Raw genomic sequence first — 25,445 nt, 5'->3', positions numbered from 1 at the left:
CCTTGACATGTATATATTTTTTTTAGTGGACAACCCAAAGTATTGATCTAGGCCCATTTTGGTATATTTCATGACACCATTTCACCGCCAAATACGATCAAATAAAAAAATTAACTTTTTCACAAATATTAGGTTTCTCACTGAAATTATTTACAAACAGCTTGTGCAATTGTGGCACAAATGGTTGTAAATGCTTCTCTGGGATCCCCTTTGTTCAGAAATAGCAGACATTTATGGCTTTGGCATTACTTTTTGGTAATTAGAAGGCCACTAAATGCCGTTGCGCACCACACGTGTATTATGCCCAGCAGTGAAGGGGTTAATTAGGGAGCTTGTAGGGTTAATTTTAGCTTTAGTGTAGAGATCAACCTCCCACCTGACACATCACACCCCCTGATCCCTCTCAAACAGCTCTCTTCCCTCCCCCACCCCACAATTGTCCCCACCATCTTAAGTACTGGCAGACATTTTTTTTTTAAATAAATATATATTCTGCTGTGTAGGATCCACCCTTAGCCCCATCCTCCCTGACCCCCCCCCAAAGAGCTCTCTAACCCTCCCCCCACTAACTATTTGCCACCATTTTGGGTACTGGCAGCTGTCTGCCAGTACCCACTATGCAAACAAATGTGGCTTTTTTAAAAATAAAATCTGTTTTCTGTAGTTTAGCTGCCCCTCTCCATACCCTACCCCTCCCAGATCCCTTTGGAAAACTTATTTCCCCCTCCTCTGCCACCCACCACCCGCTCCCAGCACACTCTCCCACTGCTTCAGTTTTTAAGTGATATTGGCCAGATCGCGAGCGTGGATGCACGTGCACCCACCCCTCACCCCGTGCGCGCTCCCGCGCGCACCCGGCTGTTACTTGCAGCAGCTGGCCGGAAGTTTACCAGTGATGGGCCGCCCACCCACCTCCCTGCAATGGTTCCCACCCACCAACGATTGGCACCATCGCTGGCCGATGCAGAGAGGGCAACAGAGTGGCCCTCTCTGCATTGGTGTGTAAAAAAGGGTATTGCAGTGATGCCTCAATATCGATCTGCAATACCTTGAGAGCAGCTGGAAGTGATGGCAATCGCTTCCAGTGCTCATTTTCACAGAGGACGTACCAGGTACGTCCATTGTCGTTAACTGACAGTTTTTGCAGGACATACCTGGTACGTCCTCTGTCATTAAATGGTTAAAGTAGTGCCAGAGTGTGCTACTTTGTTCTAGGGTGTAGCCGGAGTCCATATCAGTCTCTTCAGTAGAGCTTTTGGTGGCTTTAAAGCAATGGGAACTTGTGCGACATAATTCTCACTGTGCCTCCCATCTTCTGACCAAGAAAACCGGAGGGATTTTACTCAGGACTTTCGCTTTCGTTACAGGTCCATGGGAGGGAGAGGACCTCCTAAACCTGGGAACTGCCTTGCTGCTAGGCAGAAGATTAGGTAAGTGCTGACTTTATTTCTGGGGGCAGAGGATCTCAGAAGAAGGTCTGGGCACTTTATTATAGACCTCATTAAACTTGGAAGCTTCTCCTAGCCTATTAGGGGACTTAGGGCAGTTAGGATACTGGGGCTTACATGTGTCTCATCTCCCGGCGATCTCATATTATGTTAAAGCCGACCGGGAGATTTTATATGGATAACAGAGGCTCTAAAGGGTGTTATGTAGAGCTCTCAAATTTTACTGAAGCTTTTTAGCCTTTTCTCTTGCTGTAATAACAGCATTAATATAATGAGCTGTTTTTTTCACAGTGGGGCATAATGACAGCGTTTATATGAGGTAGTGCATTCTATGCTTTGCTCCCGGTGCCTATACTTAAGCAAGGCGACCGGGAGATCTAATACTGGGCTGTTTATCACAGTGGGGTATGTGGTATGACAGCATTAACATGATTTGTTTGTTTTGTTCCCGGTGCCTATACTTAAGCAGGGCGACCGGGAGATTACTTGGCAAGCTGTTTGACACGAGTACAGCGGACTAGCAGATTTTTTATCATGTTTATTCTTTTCTTTGCTCTTGGGGCCTATACTTTAACAATGGCGCCCGGGAGTTGGCTTCTGAAACGCCCACGAAGGGCGGGGATTGTTGAATGGCGTCAGTGTTTGGGCGCGTCTCCTTTCTTACACTTCCGACTATCGGAAGCAGCAGTCTAGTATGTGCCCCTCTTGAAAGCCACTTCCTATCTCCTCCGGTTATCGGAAGGATAGGATGGCTTGTTAGCTGAGTTTTTGCGCTTAAGATAGCGCTATTGTATATTTAAAAAAAAAAAGTGACTTCTCAGCTGGGTCAGACGAAGGTGTAAAGGGGGTTCATCTGTGTTGGAAATCCTCACATTCTTATCCTGAATTTTCTGTCATCAAATAAAATAAATGTTATACTTCTACATTTAAAGAGACAGTACCAGTGGTTATGTGTGAAATATAGACATAATAACCCTTTGTTAATAAAATTTAAGTATCTGCCTTATATGTGTCAGATTGATTGAGGTGGTGTTGGAAGATTTTATAACGCACATGCAGTGCCCTGCGGTTCCTCTCAAACTCCATCTCGAGTTGCTTTGCAAAACATTGCTTCTTTTATGTCATAGCGATATCTTTTAATAAAGAAACGTTTATTTATAAGTACAGCAATCCAGTAGGAGACCGGCAATGGGTTATGCCCTCCTGGGCTTTGATGCACAGTGGACAAGCTGGCGACCTCCAGCCCCACAATACTTGAAATTCAGTACTCCACAGCACCATATATAAATATAAATCTTCTTTATTTAAATGTTAAAAGCATACATAGAACAGGTATGCGACGTTTCGAGACCGTAGTCTCTTAATCATACATACATGGCAATGCACCTGTGTCTTAATTTAAAAAGAACACCAACCAATCACAATAGGGATCAAAAACACCTTGCAAGGTGTGTAACCCTTTCACTGCTTTTTTTATATAATACAACTTCCATGTTGGTGTTGACTGCCATCTATAGGTGAATATTAACAATTTAAAACATTATAAATACATCAAGACCAGGTAAATTACATCAAAAGAGCATATGTACATATCTTGAAAATTAAATTTCATTTTATTCTAACAGAAAAAAGAGGCTTTTTAACATATAGAATAATATTTACAGCCTGTTTACCCTTAACCAATTTTCTATGGTTTTCTGAAGAAATTGTAAAGCTACACATTACTATATTACCATTGGATAACGTTAGATAAAACTCAGTTACTGAATGTAAGGAATTTTAAATATAGAAAATTTGTGATTAGAGGAAGACGGACATATCCCATTCTCTATTTAACCCCTTAGGGTGCATGGTATCCAACTTGTGGATCCAAAATGCCTCTTTGTTTTAAAAGTATTTCTCTGTTACCTCCTCCTCTAAGCACACCCACCTGATCTATAATTTGCCATCGAAGCTGACTAATTTGATGGCCATATTCCACAAAACGGCAAGCTACAGGCGCTTTTTCATCTTTTTTCCTAATGTTGGATTTATGTTGATTACGTCTATTTCTCATGCTTTGGGTAGTTTCTCCTATATAAATCCTGGCACACGGGCATTTTATAATATAAACCACATATGTGGATTCGCATGTATAGTAAGATTTTAACCTAAATTTATGCTCACTTCTGGGATGAACAAACTCCTTGCCCTTGATTATAGAATGGCAATTGCCACAACCCAAACATGGATAGCAACCAACATTTTTCTCAGTGATATACCTTTCTTTATTTCTCTGCTTAGATCCTAGATCTGATTTGACTAAAATATCACCAAGGTTCTTAACTCGCATACATTCTGAGTTTCTCTATTGATTAACCCTGCTGGGTACCCTCTATCCAAGAACTTTTTCCCCATTTCTTTGAATCTTAGTTTTTTTGATTTTTTGTTCACTGACAATTCTATCTACTCTGATCAATTGACTCCTAGGTAATGAATCTTTTAGTCTGCTGTTAAGGAAACTATCATATCTCAAAAGAGTATTGCGATCTGTCTCCTTACAGTGTATGTCTACTTTTAAATCATTTCCCTTTTTGTACACCACAGTGTCTAAGAACACCATTCTCTCTTCACTCAATGTTAAAGTGAATTCTAGGCCTGCCACCTCATGATTAATTTCCGCAACAAATCTGACCAGGGAGTCCCTGTTGCCCCACCATATACCATATTATAGATATCATCTATAAATCGCCACCAGGTGGCGCCATATTTCAAAAAAAGATGATTATTATACACAATTTTTTCTACAAAACAATTCATATAGAGATTGGCATATGATGGGGCGGCATTGGACCCCATGGCAGTTCCCTTCTTTTGTATATACCAAGAATCCATAAAAAGAAAATAATTATAGAATAACACCACCCTCAATAGTTCTTCAAAAAAATCAATTTGTTGCAAATTATAATTTCCTTATGTTATTAACAACTGGCGTATTATTCCTATGCCACTCTCGTGTTTTATCGAGGTGTATAAACTTTTTACATCAAGTGTGTATATTATGCATTTGGAACTGTCCAATTCCAATGTTGATAATTTGTTTATAAAATCTCCTGTGTCCTTAATGTATGAGGTCATTCTTTCTACATAAGGTTGTAACAATTTATCCAGGAACACAGCTATGTTAGTAAACACAGATTCAACATTGGAAACAATTGGACGCCCTGGGGGGCTTTGCATATTTTTATGTACTTTTGGTATGGTATAAAAGATGGGTGTTCTTGGATGTTCTTTACACAGATATTCACCCATCTTTTTATCAATTACCCCTGCTGTTGTAGCAATAGTTATTATTCTTTTGATTTCTTTCTGTATTTTAAAGATAGGATTTGCATCTAATTTTTGGTAGGTGTCAGTGTCTTGTAGTTGCGACAGGATTTCAGTTATATAGTACTCCCTATCAAGGACTATAGTGGCTCCGCCCTTATCAGCTCTTTTAATGATAATGCTATCCTCCTTTTTGTTGAATGATTTTTATGGCCTTCCATTCATCTTTAGTTAGGTTCAGATTTTTCCTTTTATTATTTTTAATGTCTGTTACTTTTGTTTCTAACTCTTTAATGTCAGACATAACCAATTTAGTGAATGTGTCTAGACTACTGCTCTGTACATGAGGTGTAAATGTACTTTTCTTATACAAATTATACCTTTTAGGAGTAATGGCTTTAGAATAGTCAGATTTATTTACCACATTCTCTTTTATATCCATACATGTATTATAAAAAAATAACTTCAACTTGATGCTTCTAAAGAACCTAAATAAGTCCTTATTCAACTCAAAGTCCAGGTCTTTATATGGACAAAAAGATAACCCCTTTTCCAAAAGTTCGTACTCACTATTTTCCAGCTTAGTATTGGATATATTTATTACTGTTTGCGGGGTTTCCGACTGCCTTGCCCCCTTGTCTTCATCCGTTTGGACTGGTCTCCGCCGGTGTTTTCTTCCACCTCTGTGGCTCCTTCCTCGCCGCTGGATAAAAAAGGGGATGATGATCCGGAAGACGTTTCCGATGTGACTCCGCCCCCTTCTTTATGTCTTTGTTGCTGATTGGTAAAACGTCCTTGACGTCGTCGTGATGCTGTAGGGAATCCTCTCTGGGTGTCGAAATAGCCCGTTCTCCACTTATAGACTCTGCCTTTCATATAGTCATCCTCATCTCGAACGAACTTTAACCGTTTGCGTTCCTGGATCTGCTTTTTCAGGTTTGATATCTTTTCATCTGTTTTTTTTAGAAATTCATCCAGCACTTCGTTAGTGAGTGATTTAGCCAGTTCGTTTCTGCAAGCCTCAATATCTTTCTCTTGTTGTTCCACATCTTTGAGCAGATATTACTGTCAAGGTTATTAGATCATAGCTGCATTTATTTAAGATAGCTTCAAATTTACCACAATATTCCTCATTTTCCCGTAATAGTGTCGGGCGGGTATTCATCCGCAATCCTCTGGGGATCCTTTTAACCCTATGATATTCGGAACGGGTTGTAATGTGTAAATCCCATGCAGTATTCTTGTATTCTTTTTAAATTAAGACACAGGTGCATTGCCATGTATGCATGATTGAGAGACTACAGTCTTGAAACGTTGCATACCTGTTCTATGTATGCTTTTAACATTTAAATAAAGAAGATTTATATTTATATATGGTGCTGTGGAGTATTGAATTTCAAGTTTATTTATAAGTGTTTTTCAGAAGATAAACAAAAAAAAAAGTTACCTTTTAAAATTTAAAGAGACGGTAACGTTTCTTTCATGTAATTAGCAAGAGTCCATGAGCTAGTGACGTATGGGATATACATTCCTACCAGGAGGGGCAAAGTTTCCCAAACCTCAAAATGCCTATAAATACACCCCTCACCACACCCACAATTCAGTTTTACAAACTTTGCCTCCGATGGAGGTGGTGAAGTAAGTTTGTGCTAGATTCTACGTTGATATGCGCTCCGCAGCAAGTTGGAGCCCGGTTTTCCTCTCAGCGTGCAGTGAATGTCAGAGGGATGTGAGGAGAGTATTGCCTATTTGAATGCAGTGATCTCCTTCTAAGGGGTCTATTTCATAGGTTCTCTGTTATCGGTCGTAGAGATTCATCTCTTACCTCCCTTTTCAGATCGACGATATACTCTTATATATACCATTACCTCTGCTGATTCTCGTTTCAGTACTGGTTTGGCTATCTGCTATATGTAGATGAGTGTCCTGGGGTAAGTAAGTCTTATTTTCTGTGACACTCCAAGCTATGGTTGGGCACTTTGTTTATAAAGTTCTAAATATATGTATTCAAACATTTATTTGCCTTGACTCAGAATGTTCAACTTTCCTTATTTTCATTTTATTTTTTATTGCTTCTGGTTGCTAGAAGTTTGTTCTTTGGCATTTTTTCCCATTCCTGAAACTGTCATTTAAGGAATTTGATCAATTTTGCTTTATATGTTGTTTTTTCTCTTACATATTGCAAGATGTCTCACGTTGCATCTGAGCCAGAAGATACTACAGGAAAATCGCTGTCAAGTGCTGAATCTACCAAAGCTAAGTGTATCTGCTGTAAACTTTTGGTAGCTATTTCTCCAGCTGTTGTTTGTATTGATTGTCATGACAAACTTGTTAAAGCAGATAATATTTCCTTTAGTAAAGTACCATTGCCTGTTGCAGTTCCCTCAACATCTAAGGTGCAGAATGTTCCTGATAATATAAGAGATTTTGTTTCTGAATCCATAAAGAAGGCTATGTCTGTTATTTCTCCTTCTAGTAAACGTAAAAAATCTTTTAAAACTTCTCTCCCTACAGATGAATTTTTAAATGAACATCATCATTCTGATTCTGATGACTCCTCTGGTTCAGAGGATTCTGTCTCTGAGGTTGATGCTGATAAATCTTCATATTTATTTAAAATGGAATTTATTCGTTCTTTACTTAAAGAAGTTCTAATTGCTTTAGAAATAGAGGATTCTAGTCCTCTTGATACTAATTCTAAACGTTTAGATAAGGTATTTAAAGCTCCTGTGGTTATTCCAGAAGTTTTTCCTGTTCCTAATGCTATTTCTGCAGTAATTTCCAAGAATGGGATAAATTGGGTAATTCATTTACTCCTTCTAAACGTTTTAAGCATTTATATCCTGTGCCGTCTGACAGATTAGAATTTTGGGACAAAATCCCTAAAGTTGATGGGGCTATTTCTACCCTTGCTAAACGTACTACTATTCCTACGTCAGATGGTACTTCGTTTAAGGATCCTCTAGATAGGAAAATTGACTCCTTTCTAAGAAAAGCTTATCTGTGTTCAGGTAATCTTCTTAGACCTGCTATATCTTTGGCTGATGTTGCTGCAGCTTCAACTTTTTGGTTGGAAACTTTAGCGCAACAAGTAACACATCGTGATTCTCATGACATTATTATTCTTCTTCAGCATGCTAATAATTTTATCTGTGATGCCATTTTTGATATTATCAGAGTTGATGTCAGGTTTATGTCTCTAGCTATTTTAGCTAGAAGAGCTTTATGGCTTAAAACTTGGAATGCTGATATGGCTTCTAAATCAACTTTACTTTCTATTTCTTTCCAGGGTAACAAATTATTTGGTTCTCAGTTGGATCCCATCATTTCAACTGTTACTGGTGGGAAAGGAACTTTTTTACCACAGGATAAAAAATCTAAAGGTAAAAGCAGAGCTAATAATCGTTTTCGTTCCTTTCGTTTCAACAAAGAACAAAAGCCTGATCCTTCATCCTCAGGAGCAGTTTCAGTTTGGAAACCATCTCCAGTCTGGAATAAATCCAAGCCAGCTAGAAAGGCAAAGCCTGCTTCTAAGTCCACATGAAGGTGCGGCCCTCATTCCAGCTCAGCTGGTAGGGGGCAGGTTACGTTTTTTCAAGGAAATTTGGATCAATTCTGTTCACAATCTTTGGATTCAGAACATTGTTTCAGAAGGGTACAGAATTGGTTTCAAGATAAGACCTCCTGCAAAGAGATTTTTTCTTTCCCGTGTCCCAGTAAATCCAGTAAAAGCTCAAGCATTTCTGAAATGTGTTTCAGATCTAGAGTTGACTGGAGTAATTATGCCAGTTCCAGTTCCGGAACAGGGGATGGGGTTTTATTCAAATCTCTTCATTGTACCAAAGAAGGAGAATTCTTTCAGACCAGTTCTGGATCTAAAAATATTGAATCGTTATGTAAGGATACCAACGTTCAAAATGATAACTATAAGGACTATCTTGCCTTTTGTTCTGCAAGGGAATTATATGTCCACAATAGATTTACAGGATGCATATCTGCATATTCCGATTCATCCAGATCATTTTCAGTTCCTGAGATTCTCTTTTCTGGACAAGCATTACCAGTTTGTGGCTCTGCCGTTTGGCCTAGCTACAGCTCCAAGAATTTTTACAAAGGTTCTCGGTGCCCTTCTGTCTGTAATCAGAGAACAGGGTATTGTGGTATTTCCTTATTTGGACGATATCTTGGTACTTGCTCAGTCTTTACATTTAGCAGAATCTCATACGAATCGACTTGTGTTGTTTCTTCAAGATCATGGTTGGAGGATCAATTTACCAAAAAGTTCTTTGATTCCTCAGACAAGGGTAACCTTTCTGGGTTTCCAGATGGATTCAGTGTCCATGACTCTGTCTTTAACAGACAAGAGACGTCTAAAATTGATTGCAGCTTGTCGAAACCTTCAGTCACAATCATTCCCTTCGGTAGCCTTATGCATGGAAATTCTAGGTCTTATGACTGCTGCATTGGACGCGATCCCCTTTGCTCGTTTTCACATGCGACCTCTTCAGCTCTGTATGCTGAAGCAATGGTGCAAGGATTACACGAAGATATCTCAAACAATATCTTTAAAACCGATTGTTCGGCACTCTCTAACATGGTGGACAGATCACCATCGTTTAATTCAGGGGGCTTCTTTTGTGCTTCCGACCTGGACTGTAATTTCAACAGATGCAAGTCTCACGGGTTGGGGAGCTGTGTGGGGATCTCTGACGGCACAGGGAGTTTGGGAATCTCAGGAGGTGAGATTACCTATCAATATCTTGGAACTCCGTGCAATTTTCAGAGCTCTTCAGTTTTGGCCTCTTCTGAAGAGAGAATCGTTCATTTGTTTTCAGACAGACAATGTCACAACTGTGGCATACATCAATCATCAAGGAGGGACTCACAGTCCTCTGGCTATGAAAGAAGTATCTCGAATTTTGGTTTGGGCGGAATCCAGCTCCTGTCTAATCTCTGAGGTTCATATCCCAGGTGTAGACAATTGGGAAGCGGATTATCTAAGTCGCCAAACGTTGCATCCGGGCGAATGGTCTCTTCACCCAGAGGTATTTCTTCAGATTGTTCAAATGTGGGAACTTCCAGAAATAGATCTGATGGCGTCTCATCTAAACAAGAAACTTCCCAGGTATCTGTCCAGATCCCGGGATCCTCAGGCGGAGGCAGTGGATGCATTATCACTTCCTTGGAAGTATCATCCTGCCTATATCTTTCTGCCTCTAGTTCTTCTTCCAAGAGTGATCTCCAAGATTCTGAAGGAATGCTCGTTTGTTCTGCTGGTAGCTCCAGCATGGCCTCACAGGTTTTGGTATGCGGATCTTGTCCGGATGGCCTCTTGCTAACCGTGGACTCTTCCGTTAAGACCAGACCTTCTGTCACAAGGTCCTTTTTTCCATCAGGATCTGAAATCCTTAAATTTAAAGGTATGGAGATTGAACGCTTGATTCTTGGTCAAAGAGGTTTCTCTGACTCTGTGATTAATACTATGTTACAGGCTCGTAAATCTGTATCTCGAGAGATATATTATAGAGTCTGGAAGACTTATATTTCTTGGTGTCTTTCTCATCATTTTTCTTGGCATTCTTTTAGAATACCGAGAATTTTACAGTTTCTTCAGGATGGTTTAGATAAGGGTTTGTCCGCAAGTTCTTTGAAAGGACAAATCTCTGCTCTTTCTGTTCTTTTTCACAGAAAGATTGCTATTCTTCCTGATATTCATTGTTTTGTACAAGCTTTGGTTCGTATAAAACCTGTCATTAAGTCAATTTCTCCTCCTTGGAGTTTGAATTTGGTTCTGGGAGCTCTTCAAGCTCCTCCGTTTGAACCTATGCATTCATTGGACATTAAATTACTTTCTTGGAAAGTTTTGTTCCTTTTGGCCATCTCTTCTGCTAGAAGAGTTTCTGAATTATCTGCTCTTTCTTGTGAGTCTCCTTTTCTGATTTTTCATCAGGATAAGGCGGTGTTGCGAACTTGTTTTGAATTTTTACCTAAAGTTGTGAATTCCAACAACATTAGTAGAGAAATTGTGGTTCCTTCATTATGTCCTAATCCTAAGAATTCTAAGGAGAAATCGTTGCATTCTTTGGATGTTGTTAGAGCTTTGAAATATTATGTTGAAGCTACGAAATCTTTCCGTAAGACTTCTAGTCTATTTGTTATCTTTTCCGGTTCTAGGAAAGGCCAGAAAGCTTCTGCCATTTCTTTGGCATCTTGGTTGAAATCTTTAATTCATCTTGCCTATGTTGAGTCGGGTAAAATTCCGCCTCAGAGAATTACAGCTCATTCTACTAGGTCAGTATCTACTTCCTGGGCGTTTAGGAATGAAGCTTCGGTTGACCAGATCTGCAAAGCAGCAACTTGGTCCTCTTTGCATACTTTTACTAAATTCTACCATTTTGATGTATTTTCTTCTTCTGAAGCAGTTTTTGGTAGAAAAGTACTTCAGGCAGCGGTTTCAGTTTGAATCTTCTGCTTATGTTTTTCGTTAAACTTTATTTTGGGTGTGGATTATTTTCAGCAGGAATTGGCTGTCTTTATTTTATCCCTCCCTCTCTAGTGACTCTTGTGTGGAAAGATCCACATCTTGGGTAGTCATTATCCCATACGTCACTAGCTCATGGACTCTTGCTAATTACATGAAAGAAAACATAATTTATGTAAGAACTTACCTGATAAATTCATTTCTTTCATATTAGCAAGAGTCCATGAGGCCCGCCCTTTTTTTGTGGTGGTTATGATTTTGTATAAAGCACAATTATTCCAATTCCTTATTTTATATGCTTTCGCACTTTTTTATCACCCCACTTCTTGGCTATTCGTTAAACTGAATTGTGGGTGTGGTGAGGGGTGTATTTATAGGCATTTTGAGGTTTGGGAAACTATGCCCCTCCTGGTAGGAATGTATATCCCATACGTCACTAGCTCATGGACTCTTGCTAATATGAAAGAAATGAATTTATCAGGTAAGTTCTTACATAAATTATGTTTTTTTATTTGTTACTTTTTGTTGTGGAATACCAACTGTTCATTTGTGTAATTCTTCCTTTGTGACTCAGGATGGATCAAGACGCCGTGCTAGGGGTACCTTGTTTTTTAGGATGGATACCATTGTGGTACTACCAATCCTTTTCTATTTCTCATTTTTTGAGAGATCTTTAATTTGATAAAGATAGTCTTGTCTAAACCTATTCCTTTCTAGGGCGTATGCTGTCTAGGAAGCATAGTGACGCTGATCAAGATATGCTACAAATTCCTAAAAATGTATAGCCCACATGCAGTGCTCTGCGTTTCCTCTCTTTTATTATTTTGTATTTGTCAGCCGGCTGTGTGCATTGCCAACGTTTGTTATGTCTTAAATTAAAGACTTTGTTAATAAGATTCTGTAACTTGATATGAAAATAAAGGTTGTGTTGCTCTTTTATGATCTAAGCAGAAAATGAAGGTTTGAATTATCTGCATAGGCAATGTGAGCAAATTATTATGAAATCTTATTACAGACCATAAGTAAATATTCAGATTGGAGTTAAAATCTGTATAGGTAGAATGCTTGTGCAGTAATACATATGATAATCTCAGGTTCAGAGAAAAGGCTTAAGGTATTCCACTTCCTGTCTTCACGCACATACACACTCAAACTAAAATATATACAATTCCAGTCAAATCACACAATCCAAGAAATTCCGTATATGTAAGGTAAATCTTTAAGTAAGAATTATAACAAGCTGAGATACGATACTGAGTTTGGTAACAGGTACTGCTGTATGAGAGATAATGAAAGTTCAAAGCAGGTACGGTCACATGAATTAAATATGCGTATTGACAAAAGTAAGTATGACAAGCATAAGCATATAGTTGTTCCCAGTTGTTAACTTGTGTAGTATACGATACCCAACCACTTTGAAGAGGAGCTCTGAAAGATCACAGCCGTTAGCGGTCAGAGGCTGTGTGTGTGTGCGGCTTAGTTCCGGGACGCGGAGAAAGAAGATCCGGCAGCGTAGTGATAAGGTTAAAAAATAGAAAGTTCAAAAAGGACTGTAGTTGAATCCAATGAATCTTTAGAGGTACAAGTATTGAACATGTCGAGGTATGACCTGAAGGATGAAAACTAGAAGCTAACAAGTGTTAGCAAACAATACACTTCAATTTTCAGGCAAGGAATGATAGTAGATTGCCGCCTTATAAAGGGAGGAGAATAAGCTGGGAGGGGATAGCCCTTAAAGGGATATCACACCGTTACTAGTGCGGCGGTATATTGGTTTGATGCACTATCTGAGGCCCTCAGGACTGAGACTTCTCTGGATGAGATCCAAGATAGGATAAAGGCAAATGCCTTTATTTCAGACGCTTCCCTTCAAGTTCTCAAATTGGGAGCGAAGATATTGTGTTTTTCTATCTTGGGCCGCAGAGCCTTATGGTTAAATCCCTGGTTTGCGGATGTGTCTTCTAAGTCTAAGCTTCTAGCCATTCCATACAAGGGGAAGACTTTGTTCGGACCCGATCTGAAGGAGATTATCTCTGATATCACGGGAGGTAAGGGTCATCTTCTCCCGCAAGACAAGAGAAATAAACAAAAAGGACGACAAAACAATTTTCGTTCCTTTCGTATTTTCAAGGGAAACTCTCCCTCTTCCTCCTCTAAGCAGGAACAGTGTCCAGGATCCCTGGGCGATAGAAATTGTGTCTCAGGGATACAAACTGGAGTTCAAGGTTTTTCCTCTCAGAGGCAGATTCCTAATTTTGAGATTATCTGCAGACCAGATGAAAAGAGAGGCGTTCTTACATTGTGTAAGAGACCTCTCCGCTCTGGGAGTGATTGTTCCTGTTCCAATTCTGGAACAGGAACTGGAGTTTTATTCCAATCTATTGTGGTCCCAAAAGGGAGGGAACCTTTAGACCAATTTTAGACCTCAAGAGCCTAAACAAGTTTCTCAGGGTACCGTCCTTCTAGATGGAAACTATTCGTTCCATCCTACCATTGATCCAAGAGGATCAATTTATGACCATGGTGGATTTAAAGGACACATATCTGCATGTACCCATTCACAGGGATCATCACAAGTTCTTAAGGTTTGCTTTTCTGGACAATCACTACCAGTTTGTGGCTCTCCCTTTCGGTCTTACCACAGCCCCCAGAATCTTTACAAAGGTTCTGGGATCTTTGTTGGCGGTGCTTCGTTCAAAGGGCATTGCAGTGGCGCCTTATCTGGACGACATTCTAGTTCAGGCGCCATCCTTTCAGCTAGCAAGATCCCACACTGACTTGGTGTTGTCCTTCCTAGAATCCCACGGCTAGAAGGTGAATTTAGAAGAGAGTTCCTTAGTTCCACACACAAGAGTAACTTTCCTAGGAACCATAATAGACTCTCTGTCTATGCAGATATTTCTGACAGAAGTCAGGAAATCAAAGATTATCGATACTTGTCTAGCCCTTCATTCCACACTTCGTCCTTCAGTGGCTCAGTGCATGGAGTTAATCGGGCTGATGGTGGCGGCTAGGACATCATTCCGTTTACTAGCTTTCATCTCAGGGCTCTGCAGTTGAACATGCTGAGACAATGGAACGTAGATTATTCAGACTTGTCCCCTAGGCTTCTACTGGAGCAGGAGACAAGGGTCTCTCTTCAATGGTGGTTATCTCTGGCTCATCTCTCACAGGGTACATGCTTTTGCAGACCATCTTGGGTGATTGTGACGACAGATGCCAGCCTCCTAGGGTGGGGAGCAGTCTGGGACTTAATAAAGGCCCAAGGATTATGGACACAGACATAGTCCGTTTTTGGCCCATAAACATTCTGGAACTAAGAGCGATCTACAATGCTCTTCTGGCCTGGCCTCTGTTCAGTTTATCAGGTTTGAGTCGGACAACATAACGTCAGTGGCCTACATCAATCATCAGAGAGGAACAAGGAGTTCCTTGGCGATGACAGAGGTTGCCAAAATAATTCAGTGGGCGAAGACCCATTCTTGCTGTCTGTCGGCGATACACATCCCAAGTTTGGAACAACTGGGAGGCGGATTTTCTGAGCAGGCAGACCTTTCATCCGGGGGAGTGGGAACTCCGTCCGGAAGTGTTCTCCAGTCTGATTCTCAAGTGGGGTCAGCCAGAGTTAGATTTCATGGCATCGCGGCAGAACGCCAAGCTCTTGATATACAGGTCAAGATCCAGGGACCCCCAGGTGGAATTGATAGATGCTCTGGAGGCCCCTTGGACCTTCAATCTAGCATACCCGTTTCCTCCGTTTGCTCTTCTTCCTCGAGTAATAGCTCGAATCAAGCAGGAAAGGGCCTCAGTGATAATCATAGCACCAGCCTGGTCTTGCAGGATTTGGTATGCAGATCTGGTGGAGATGACATCTCTACTACCTTGTAGACTTCCGTTGCGGAAAGACCTTCTGATTCAGGGGCCTTTCCTTCACCCAAGTTTAGTTTCTCTGAAGCTGACTGCTTGGAGATTGAACGCTTACTTTTATCCAAGCGGGGGTTTTCCGATTCGGTCATAGAACATGATTCAGGCTCATAAACCGTTAACTAGAATTATTTACCATAAGATTTGGCGTAAATATCTTTACTGGTGTGAATCCAAGGGCTACTCATGGAGTAGAGTTCGGATTCCTAGGATTTTCTTTTCTCCAAGAAGGTTTGGAGAAAGGTTTATCAGCGAGTTCCCTAAAGGGTCAAATCTCGGCTTTATCTATTCTGTTACACAAACGTCTGGCGGATGTCCCAGATGTACAATTTTTTGTTAGGCATTGGTCAGGATCAGGCCTGTGTTCAAACCAGTTACTCCTCCATGGAGTCTTAATTTAGTTCTCTATGTTCTTCTAGAGGCTCCGTTTGAGCCTATGCATTCCTTAGATATTAAGTTGTTATCTTGGAAGTTTTTATTTCTTGTGGCTATTTCTTCTGCTCGGAGAGTGTCAGAACTCTCGGCATTACAGTATGAGTCTCCTTGCCTTATTTTCCATGCAGATAAGGTAGTTTTTTTCATACTCAATTAGGATTTTTTCCTAAGGTTGTTTCTGACCGGAACATTAATCAGGAGATTGTTGTTCCTTCCTTGTGTTCTAATCCTAAGAAGGAAAGACTTTTGCACAATTTGGACGTGGTCCATACTTTAAGGTTTTACCTGCAGGAGACTAAGGACTTTAGTCAGTCTTCTTCTTTGTTTGTGGTTTTCTCAGGAAGGGACAGAAAGCTACAGTTACTTCGCTTTCTTTTTGTCTGAAGAGCATCATACGTTTTGCATATGAGACTGCTGGACAGCAGCCTCCAGAGAGAGTTATGGCTCATTCCATGAGGGCTACTGCTTCCTCATGGGCATTCAAAAATTAAGCTTCTGTGGAACAGATTTGCAAGGCTGCAACTTGGTCCTTCCTTCACACTTTTTCAAGTTTGACATTTTTGCCTCGGCTGAGGCTGTTTTTGGGAGAAAGGTTCTTCAAGCAGTGGTGCCTTCCGTTTAGGTTCCCTGTCTTGTCCCTCCCGTATCATCTGTGTACTCTAGCTTGGGTATTGAATCCAATTAGTAATTAAGATGATCCGTGGACTCATTGTGTCTTAAAAAAGAAAAGAAAATGTATGCTTACCTGATAAATGTATTTCTTTTTTGACACAATGAGTCCACGGCCCGCCCTGTTCTTATAGACAGGTTAAGGATTATTGTACACTTCAGACACCTCTGCACATTGGCTTTTCCTTTCTCTTCCTAACTTCGGTTGAATGACTGGAGTGGGAGGGAAGGGAGGAGCTATTTAACAGCTCTGCTGTGGTGCTCTTTGCCTCCTCCTGCTGACCAGGAGGTGAATATCTCATTAGTAATTAAGATGATCCGTGGACTCATCGTGTCAAAAAAGAAATAAATTTATCAGGTAAGCATACATTTTCTTTTTATCTAAGCATGGATTTTCAGAGTCGGTCATTGAGACCATGATTCAGGCTCGTAAGCCTGTGACTAGAAAGGTTTACCATAAGATATGGCGTAAATATCTGCATTGGTGTGAATCCAAAGGCTACTCTTGGAGTAGAGTTCGGATTCCTAGAATTTTGTCTTTTCTCCAAGAGGGTTTGGAGAAGGGTTTATCTGCAAGCTCCCTAAAGGGTCAAATATCTGCCTTGTCTATTGTGTTACATAAACGTCTGGCGGATGTACCAGACGTGCAATTGTTCTGTCAGGCCTTGGTCAGAATCAGGCCTGTGTTTAAGCCGGTTACTCCTCCCTGGGTCTTAATCTAGTTCTTAAGTTCTTCAACAGGCTCCATTTGAGCCTATGCATTCCTCAGATATTAAGTTGTTATCTTGGAAGGTTTTGTTTCTTGTTGCTATTTCATCTGCTCTTAGAGTTTCAGAGCTCTCGGCATTACAGTATGAGTCTCCTTACCTTATTTTTCATTCGGATAAGGTAGTTTTGCGTAATAAGTTAGGGTTTCTCCCTAAAGTGGTTTCAGATAGGAAAATTAATCAGGAGATTGTTGTTCCTTCCTTGTGTCCTAATCCTTCTTCTCAGAAGGAATGTCTGCTGCACAATCTGGACGTGGTGCGTGCATTGAAATTCTGTTTACAGGCGACTAAGGATTTTCATCAGTTTTCTGCTCTGTTTGTTGTTTTCTCTGGAAAGTGTAAGGTGCAGAAAGCTACGGCTACTTCTCTTTCTTTGTGGCTGAAGAGTATCATTCACTTGGCCTATGAACCTGCTGGACAGCAGCCTCCTGAGAGGGTTACGGCTCATTCTACGAGGACTGTTTCCTCTTCCTGGGCATTGAAAAATGAAGCTTCTGTGGAGCAGATTTGTAAGGCTGCAACTTGGTCCTCTCTTCACACTTTTTCTAAATTCTATAAATTTGATACTTTTGCCTTGTCTGAGGCTTCTTTTGGTAGAAAGGTTCTTCAAGCAGTGGTGCCTTCCGTTTAGGTTACCTGTCTTGTTCCTCCCTTATCATCTGTGTCCTCTAGCTTGGGTATTAATTCCCAATAGTAATTAGATGATCCGTCGACTCACCTTGTCATTAGAAAGAAAACAAAATTTATGCTTACCTGATAAATTTATTTATTTCTTGACACAGTGAGTCCATGGCCCGCCCTGTTTTCTTAAGGACAGGGTTTTTTGTTATGAACTTCAGACACCTCTGCACTTTGTTGCTTCCTTTCTCTCCTTTGCTTCGGTCGAATGACTGGGGTTGGAGGGAAGGGAGGTGATATTTAACAGCTTTGCTGTGGTGCTCTTTGCCGCCTCCTGCTGGGCAGGAGTGATATTCCCAATAGTAATTAGATGATCCGTGGACTCACCGTGTCAAGAAAGAAATACATTTATCAGGTAAGCATAAATTTTGTTTTTTGGGGGTCATGTCCCTTTAATAATGGATCGGTTTCTGCATTTACTACTTAGTTTCACAACTACCTTGAAACTAGAGAATCTAGAACAAATAACACATTAAATAAATGTACACTTCTGTGTTTACTGTTTTATATGTAAAAAATAAGCAGCTTTTTTCATTCATTATGTTTTCAGTACCCCAACAAAAGGCATAGAAAATATAGCCTTTGATCGCAACACAGAGTCGTTGTTTGAAGAATTGTCTTCTGCAGGAACTGACCTCATTGCAGATGTTGATGAAGGTGCCGATTTGCTTGGTAAGTGCACAAATTAAAACACATTTAGCTGCAGACCTTTAATCTTTACGAATCCATTAAATCATTTATTCAACTGAATTTTTATGTCATTTTGTACACAAAGATTGGATGTAAAGGTAGCAGCAGTAGAACTATAGGTTGAAGTGTAGGATTATGTGATGCTGAGAGCCCAATTGTCAAACACTTTCCAGACCAGAGTGAAATTCACATGGGTAGAACTCCCATAATGCTCTAAAATAAAGGGCAGAAGATACAGAGAGGAGCAGCTCTGCCTCACATAGAAAGTAATGAAGTTCTCTGGGATGGATAAATTCCTGGAGGAAAGTGAGGTGGCACTGATATATATTCTCATTTTGGAGAAATACAAATTAAACTGAAATGTAGAGAATATGACAGGTGTGAGAGAACTTCAGACACATCCAGGGAACTCCCTTGACCAGTCCATTCTCTGTCCAAGTACAATGCAGTCTGTTAAAGATACACAGACCTATACAAGTATAATCCTATTTTGTTCACGTTACACGGATACAATGCAAAATCAGAATGTGTAAATTCAAAATCCGAAATAAACTGCTGTATACAATTTCTATATGCATTAAAAAACAAGAAAAAAATTGCAACATTTAAATGCAACTTAAAGGACAAAATAAAGTGTAATTATATAAAAAATACAAAGCACGAAGTGTCATGCAGTGCTATAATGTACTGTGCTTGTCTCTCCTTCACATGCAGAAGTGCAGGGAATACCCCTCAGAGATATTTATCAAACTTTGTCTTTCTAGAATCTTGTGACGGATTTTGCAGTTCTAGAAAATTATAGATATTCTTATCTGAGTAGATAGGTTTAGAAAATTGAGCCTTCAGTAAGTGCTTCAAAATGGTATTAGTATTAGACTTAGCATGTTTCAGCAAGTGAAAATTAAATGTGATTCAGGAAATCATGTGACAGAAATTGAAAAAAGCTTTATTAGGCAATGAAGAGGTTCAATTCACAAGTTTTATGTGCACTTGTTAATGGTTCATAAAACAGCTGAAGTCATTATTTATTTTTGTCTTCATAGTTTTGATGTAAATTTTTAATATCTGTGTCTTTAGTGTATTTAATGTATGATATTTCTATTCAGAAGTTAATATTTAGTTATTCTAAATGTCTCTACTTGTTTTAGGAATGGGACGGGAAGTTGAAAACCTTATCTTAGAGAACACACAGCTGCTGGAAACAAAGTATGTATTTGATGTGCCCTTTACCTGTTTGTTAAATTGATGTAATCGACGGCATAATGTGGGTGCTTTAGAAAAGTATCGATCAGGGATTAGTTGTAAAATGTGGGCTTTTTAGGTGGATTAAAATGCTGACTGTCCTCAGATACTCTGATTCTATTCCCATCTTACACATTATTTACTCCCTGAGTTGACAAATTTAAAAGAATCTTAGGAGAAGTAACACACCTTTTAGGATCATGAAAATTATTTTAGATTTATTAAGTATAATTCAAATATTTAGGGTCCAGAAGTTAAGTTAATAGGAGTCATGGATCATTGTATTTGTCAAGCTCTAATTTTCACATTATTCACATACCCTCTGCTGGCTGTCCATCTGATTTGAGTGGTACATTCCCAATAAGCTATCATCCTTTTGCAATCTCATAAACTACATAGGTCATATTAAAGCCATTCCCATGTTCAGCAGTATTGGCTCCGCTGCAGTGATGAACCAGAATCTTTCCTTTATCACAAATCATCAGAACAGTAAAATATACACATTTTTACTGCATCTCATTCGTCGGTCTGGTATCCAGTAAAACTTGTGAAATATCTACCTGGCTCACATGCAATACTAATTTGTCTACTGAAGCTGGGCTATAGTTGTACAATATTCTTATGTGCTAGAAATGGAGCTGTTCTACAAAATATACCCTTATTTTGACCAGGTCTCCTGGTTAGGATTGCACTAGAATTTATCGCAGTATTTGCTAACAATTGGGTAGCTAAGCACAATGCTGAATTGTAGTGTTCCCCATTATGGGCAGATCTCCAAAACTACAACCAACAATTCCATGATTCTTAGTTAAGACCTCTTCATTTTTGAATTACAGGCTGAATACCCTATAAACTTCCGTAGAAGCATCCCTTCCAATAAAGGCCTTTAAATATCTACTTCATTATAACAAATGATTAAAGGGACTTTAAACTGCTGCCTACAACTACAGTACCATGGTTACTACTTAGCATGCTATTGTTTTTTCCTCCTGTACCTGTTTAGTCCCTTAGGGGCTAAACATTCTCATTAGATGATTGCTGTCATGGAATATAGGCGTAGAAAATTAAAATAACTGCAGGTGAGATTTAGCTTGATTATCTGAAAAATTACCTGCAAGTACCCTTAATTTCTGTGTTTGGGAACATGATCCTGGACATCTCCTGGGGAATCTGTAGTGTTGTGCTTTAGTCCTTGCAAGTATTTGCCTCAAATAGCCTATACTAGATAGGTAATTGTTCATTTACAGCTAGCCTTAATTGGCTACAATTAGGGGAAATAAAATCCTCACCGGTGTAGTTGTGTAGTCAAAAATATTGTTCCATGATTCAGATAGAGAATGCAGTTTTAAACAACTTTCCAATAAACTTTTTATTACAAAATGTTCTCCGTTCTTTTGGTATTTTCTGTTGAAAAGCATACCTAGTTATGGTTAGGAGCATTAATATATTAGTGGGAGCTAGCTCCTTATTTATGGCTGCTGTCGTTGGCTCACCCGATGTTTTTAGCTATCTACTACTAGTAAAAATAAAAAGAAGAGAAAGGGCGCCTCCTAGTGTAGCCAATATGTAATAGGGTAATTCTCATGAAAAAAAATTATACTTACAATTTATAGAGGCAGAGGTAATGCCTATGTAAACGGTCTGGGAAATCAGCAGTGTCCCAGTTGACTGTGCACCAATGCAAGGGCAGCTCCTCCTGGAAAATATTATTTTCTGCAGTCTGGAAAGTAGGAAAAATAAAGAGGGCGACTCCTAGTGCAGGTGAGTAAGTTAAATTAAGTAATCTTACCTGCCTGAGAAAACATCGTGGTTAGCGCTGAGAAATGCGTAGCGTTTTATACTGATAAAATTTATTCATTTTATCTGTAAATTGTTTTTAATACTTTTATTATAAAATTATTTGATGCGCTGGAGTCTCCGTTCATTCATTGATTGCCAAAAGAGTTTGGAGCAGAAAACAACCTTGGTTCTAATGTGCCCTGGGCCACTACAATATACACAGCATGCTGCAATTGCACTATAGTGTGCTTTACACTTTGAGTATCCATCTGTTGGGAACAGAAAGTGGGTTTAATTTAACTTGCTCACCTGCACTAGGAGTCGCCCTCTTTATTTTTCCTACTTAGCTACTAGTAGTGCATTACTGCTCATTCAACTAAGAGAACAAAGCTAATTTGTTTATGGAAATAAATTGAAAGGTGTTTACATTTTTATACACAAATGTATATGCACTACCAGTGTGCAAATAAAACCAAAGAAAATTTAATTTTGAATATATATTAAAATTATATACAGCATGGCATCCATGCAATAAAACGTATTTGTAGCAGAGTGATTCACCGCAAATGTATGCATTACGCATAAGGAATAGCCTTGTTTTAAGTTACACACATCACCGTGACCGTTCTACAGGCCTTCCCTGGAGCTGCCACGTGTAATGCTTAAATTTGTATACTGTATCTGAAGCATGAAAGAAAATGGCTTCAAGTGACAGCTTTAAATGTCTTTAAAACCTTATTGGTATGCAAATCATTGCAAAGTGGTAATAATTGTTGACATGTATACCATGAATATTTAAAAAAATTCTTTAATGGCCATTTAAGTATAATAACAAACAATTACATTGGCGAAATTGAATGTGTTTGTGTACCAAAATATGCCTCGTCCCTCCAGGCCGCCTTCACATGATCTCTGCAGTCATTATTTATATGTTCGTTTGTACAATGTACAATACATTCTGCTCCAGGGTGTTTTAACTCGTACACTATACAGATTTGTGTTATCTTTGTAGCGTGTGAGATTTTTATTTACATTAAATATATTAATGCAGTTTTGTCATATACTTTGTACTTAGTGTTTCAATAGTTTGCCTTGATTTAGTCATAGTATTTAATCTCACCTTGCAGAAATGCCTTAAATGTGGTTAAGAATGATTTGATTGCGAAAGTAGATGAACTGGCATGCGAAAAGGACGTCCTACAGGGTGAGCTGTTGGCTATAAAACAAGCAAAGCAAAAGCTAGAAGAGAAGAACAAAGAGTTAGAAGAAGAGTTAAAAAAGTAAGTTTAAAAATAAATTGTCACTGTACAGCAACTGTACATTTTAATTGTCAAAAACCTGTTGTATTGTAAAATTCTGTATTCTACAATTCTATAAATGTACTTTTTATAATACATTGTAATATTTTCATAGTCACGTGATCGTATTCAGGTACTAGTGGCGAATACTGCCTTGTGCCTTTTTAGGAAAGAGTAGGTTAAAACCTACCAGAGGACTTGAGGGCATTTACCCTTTCTATATAGCTCTCTTATCTTCCTGTTGGCTTCATTTCTATTTCTACCCGTTTAGTTTGGGGTAGAACAAGCTGCCTTTGAAGACTTTATTTTGCACACCATTCTTGTTTCTGTGGAAGCCCCCTCAGGTTTTTATCGTGTAGCCCCCTGACATGAAAGAGAATTTACCATGGACAACCCACCAAAGATATGGAGTGTGGCAAAAAACTCAGAGATCCCCACAGTTTCTGGCTACTGGATATTTAATTGCATCCTGGCAAAGTGGTATGTGAGGGCAGCATTCAGCTTTGTTCCTTGATAGTGCTCTATTCAGCCCAGCTTGTATACACAGTTTACTGTTCAGCCTTGCTCCAAGCTTCTGCACATCAGGTGGAATGTTGTTGGATTCCTGGAGCAGGTTTTGACCAACATACCTTTACTTATTCACAAAATTATTCTATTGCATTACGTTTTCTGTAGAGTCCACGAGCCATGAAGGATTAAAGTCCAGTCCTACAGTAAGAGGCAAAAGACCCCACACAACAGAGCTTCAATCCCTTCCAACTTCCCATGATTCCTTAGTCAACATTTCCATCTTAATAGGAGGAGAGTCCACTGCTTCATTCATTACTTGTGGGAATGTAGAACCTGGCCACCAGGAGGAGGCAAAGACACCCCAGCCAAAGGCTTAAATACCTCCCCCACTCCCCTCATCCCCCAGTCATTCTTTGCCTTTCGTCACAGGAGGTTGGCAGTGAAGTGTCAGAAGATTCAGAGTAATCTCTTATGGAGGGTAGTACTCTTTGAAATGGGACTGGAGTTTTAAGTAGTCCTGTCAGCTTCTCAGTGAGAGCATGGGTGAATGTTAGAGTCCGGAAATGCAGGGAGAGTCTTTCTGCAAAACCATCCCAACTCAGTTTAACAGCTCCATAAGCAATGAGCGTTGACGAGTTTCGCTGCTTGATTTTCTTCTCTCAAGTCCATGTCAGGATCGATGCTACTACCTTGTCACACTTGAAGGGCCGTGTTCCTGTTCCACGGCGTTGATTCTGGTAAGATCGTTTCATTTATATATGTATTTGATAACGCAAGAAGACAGGGTCACAGTGTAGCTCCTTTTATCTTTATCGAATATAGCGTAATACCCTTGGAAGGGGGCTGTTTAACAGGGGGGATATTATTATGCATAATATTGTTTGTGTTTTTCTACTGCATTTGTGTGAGATGAGGCTCCATCAGTGTGGAACACAGTTCATTAGCGAGAGATTGAGGCAGGGTTTTTTTGGCACATCCTCTCGTGTAGGGGCGGTCCTGCATGGCACTCCATATGACCGGGTGTGGCCTCTGCAACTTCCTCTTTCTCGACCTGCGTTCGAAGGAGCTGAAAGCTGTTTCTTGTAGTCCGGGTCATAGGAGGTGGTGAGTGCCCTGGCCATTGGGATATAAGGGTGCCATTTATTTTTGATCAAGTCCGTAATAAAGGAGCAAGCTATGGAGGACTCTGCTATTTTTAGAGAATACTCCCTCTTTATCCAAACCCATTAACCTTGCATATTGTGAGGAGGTTCCAGTCGAACTGCAAGGTTGCGTCCAACTGTCTAGTTCTTCAGACATCCTCCGTGACATCTGTGGCCAGGTGTATGGAGGTGATCGGGCTAATGGTATCCAGCATAGATGTCATTCCATTTGCCAGGTTCCATCTCAAACCTCTTCAGCTGTGGATGTTGAGACAATGGAACGGCGATCATTCAGATCTGTCCCAACAGATATCTCTAAACAGACCAGTGAGGGAGTCCCTATCTTGGTGGATCCAACCGGGGCAGTTGTCTCAGGGGACATCCTTTTTGAGACCATCCTGGGAGATAGTGACCACGGATGCAAGTCTATCAGGATGGGGAGCTGTTTGGGGTGCCAGAAGGGCACAGGGCAGATGTACTCGAGAAGAATCAAGTCTACGATAAATATTTTGGAACTTCGAGGGATATTCAACGCACTGAGGGCTTGGCCCCTTCTGGGGTTGTTCCGATTCATCAGATTCCAGTCGGACATCATTACCTCGTGGCTTACATAAACCATCAGGGGGGGGGTATGAGAAGCTCCCTAGCCATGAGGGAAGTATCTCGGATTCTGGAGTGGGCGGAGACTCTCAATTGTTCGCTCTTAGCGATCCACATTTCGGGTGTGGACAACTGGGAAGCAGATTTTCTGAGCAGACAGACGTTTCATCCAGGGGAATGGTCCCTCCATCCCGAGATGTTCGCAGAAATCTGCAGCAGATGGGGGACGCTGGAAATAGATCTCATGGCGTCCAGACTCAATTGCAAGCTACCCAGATACGGGTTGTGATCCAGGAATCCCCATGTGGAACTGATAGATGCCTTGGCGGTACCCTGGGACATCAACCTAATTTACATATTTCCACCGTTACCTCTTATACTTCGGGTAGTGGCCCGCATCAAGCAGGAGAAAGCTTCAGTATTCTGATTGCTCAGTCGTGGCCGCGGAGGATGGGGTTTTCTGGATCTGGTGGCGA

The 25,445-nt window shown here is 40.1% G+C and overlaps 1 protein-coding gene across 4 annotated transcripts in view; it reads left to right on the top strand.

The window, feature by feature from the left end:
- The window catches only part of SPAG9 (sperm associated antigen 9), an 828,940-nt gene that overhangs the window by 350,445 nt on the left and 453,050 nt on the right, over positions 1–25,445 (top strand). For all 4 annotated transcript variants that reach the window (XM_053708414.1, XM_053708433.1, XM_053708441.1 and 1 more), the window contains 3 exons: positions 18,259–18,380; positions 19,547–19,604; positions 22,547–22,699. In XM_053708414.1, coding sequence (XP_053564389.1) covers positions 18,259–18,380; positions 19,547–19,604; positions 22,547–22,699 — 333 coding nt within the window. The remainder of the gene's footprint in view (positions 1–18,258; positions 18,381–19,546; positions 19,605–22,546; positions 22,700–25,445) is intronic.

Source organism: Bombina bombina, chromosome 1 (assembly GCF_027579735.1).
Source record: "Bombina bombina isolate aBomBom1 chromosome 1, aBomBom1.pri, whole genome shotgun sequence".
Classification (NCBI taxonomy): domain Eukaryota; kingdom Metazoa; phylum Chordata; class Amphibia; order Anura; family Bombinatoridae; genus Bombina; species Bombina bombina.
Note: the sequence above shows the minus strand (reverse complement) of the source record. Positions and strands in the feature narration are given on the sequence as shown.